The 1187-nt window shown below is 31.6% G+C and overlaps 1 protein-coding gene across 1 annotated transcript in view; it reads left to right on the top strand.

Moving 5' to 3' along the window:
* MRPS35 (mitochondrial ribosomal protein S35) overlaps window positions 1–1187 on the top strand; it is a 55762-nt gene that overhangs the window by 22088 nt on the left and 32487 nt on the right. The window contains exon 4 of the mRNA XM_012640959.1: window positions 46–156. Coding sequence (XP_012496413.1) covers window positions 46–156 — 111 coding nt within the window. The remainder of the gene's footprint in view (window positions 1–45; window positions 157–1187) is intronic.

Genomic DNA, 1187 nt, shown 5'->3' with positions numbered 1-1187 from the left:
TATGACATAATTTTTGTCAAATAATTTTTCTTTTGTGTTTTTAAGGTTAAACTTTCCAGTTTGAATTTAGATGACCATGCAAAGAAGAAACTTATTAAACTTATAGGAGAGCGATACTGCAAGACCACAGATGTGCTTACCATCAAAACAGATAGGTAAAGAAAGAAAAGTTCAGCAGACTAGCCACTTGTGGTTCCTTATTGTTCTCCAATCCCTGGCAGTCCTTTGTAAAGAAATTACATTGAAGGCGGGAGTAGCCCTTTCATACGTCAACTTAGTAGGTCAGAGATGTTGTATACTTCTTATTTTTAATATCCTCACACTTGACTACTGTTGCTGTGATCTTTATGTACAAGGAGAGGCTTGCTTAACTAAGTGAAGATGATGTTACTTTTAATCTTGATTTTAATATATCCATGTATACAAAACTCAGGGAAGATGTTAAAAGAAGATAGAAGTATGATTTGCTAATGATAAAACAAGTTTTACAGTCAATGTATATAAAATCTTATAGCTCAAAATTTAAATTATTAAATGATCTATGTGGAAAATTTTCAAGGTACTTTTTGTAAATAAGCAGAATTTCAGAGCCAGTTTGTAAAAGCAGCATTCAATTTTATCACATATGAATTTATAAAGTAGGTCATTTTCATTCAAGATAAAAGTTATTGGTATGTTTTTACTAAATGACTACTGTATTTCTAGAATTATATTTAGTTGTTTTTAAATTATTTCAAAATATAAAAGACCTGCCTTTAGACAAAAGCGAGTGGGCAGATTGCTCTCTCCCTGCCTATGCTAGTTTCTAAGCTTTTGGAGGTGTCAATATTGATTAGGTCTTATATAATGATTCTTAGTGGTGGGAAGGAGGAGGCTGACACACACGCAGAGATGGCAACATGTGAAAGCAGGAAAAGCTTGGGAACCATGGTTTTTGATTATTGCCATATGGGGAAAATTTGATTTGAAATATATTGGGAATAGTCCTTTACTATCTTTAGATAATGTTGCATTTTTAGTTTGTGCAACTTAAAAAATACCTTTAAAATGTTATTGTTTGAAATTCTCTAAGTATACAATACTGTTGCTTTTGTTTCTAGGTTTATAAGCATTAGTGTGTGCGTGTTTTGTAGTAATAACTGTTGAGAGCAGAGGACTTTTAAATAAACTTAAGTACAGAATAAACA

The sequence above is a fragment of the Propithecus coquereli genome, unplaced genomic scaffold (assembly GCF_000956105.1).
Source record: "Propithecus coquereli isolate 6110/MARCELLA unplaced genomic scaffold, Pcoq_1.0 Scaffold16, whole genome shotgun sequence".
In the NCBI taxonomy this organism is placed as follows: Eukaryota; Metazoa; Chordata; class Mammalia; order Primates; family Indriidae; genus Propithecus; species Propithecus coquereli.
The sequence above is the reverse complement of the archived record's forward strand: the minus strand, read 5'-3'. Positions and strand labels throughout refer to the sequence as shown.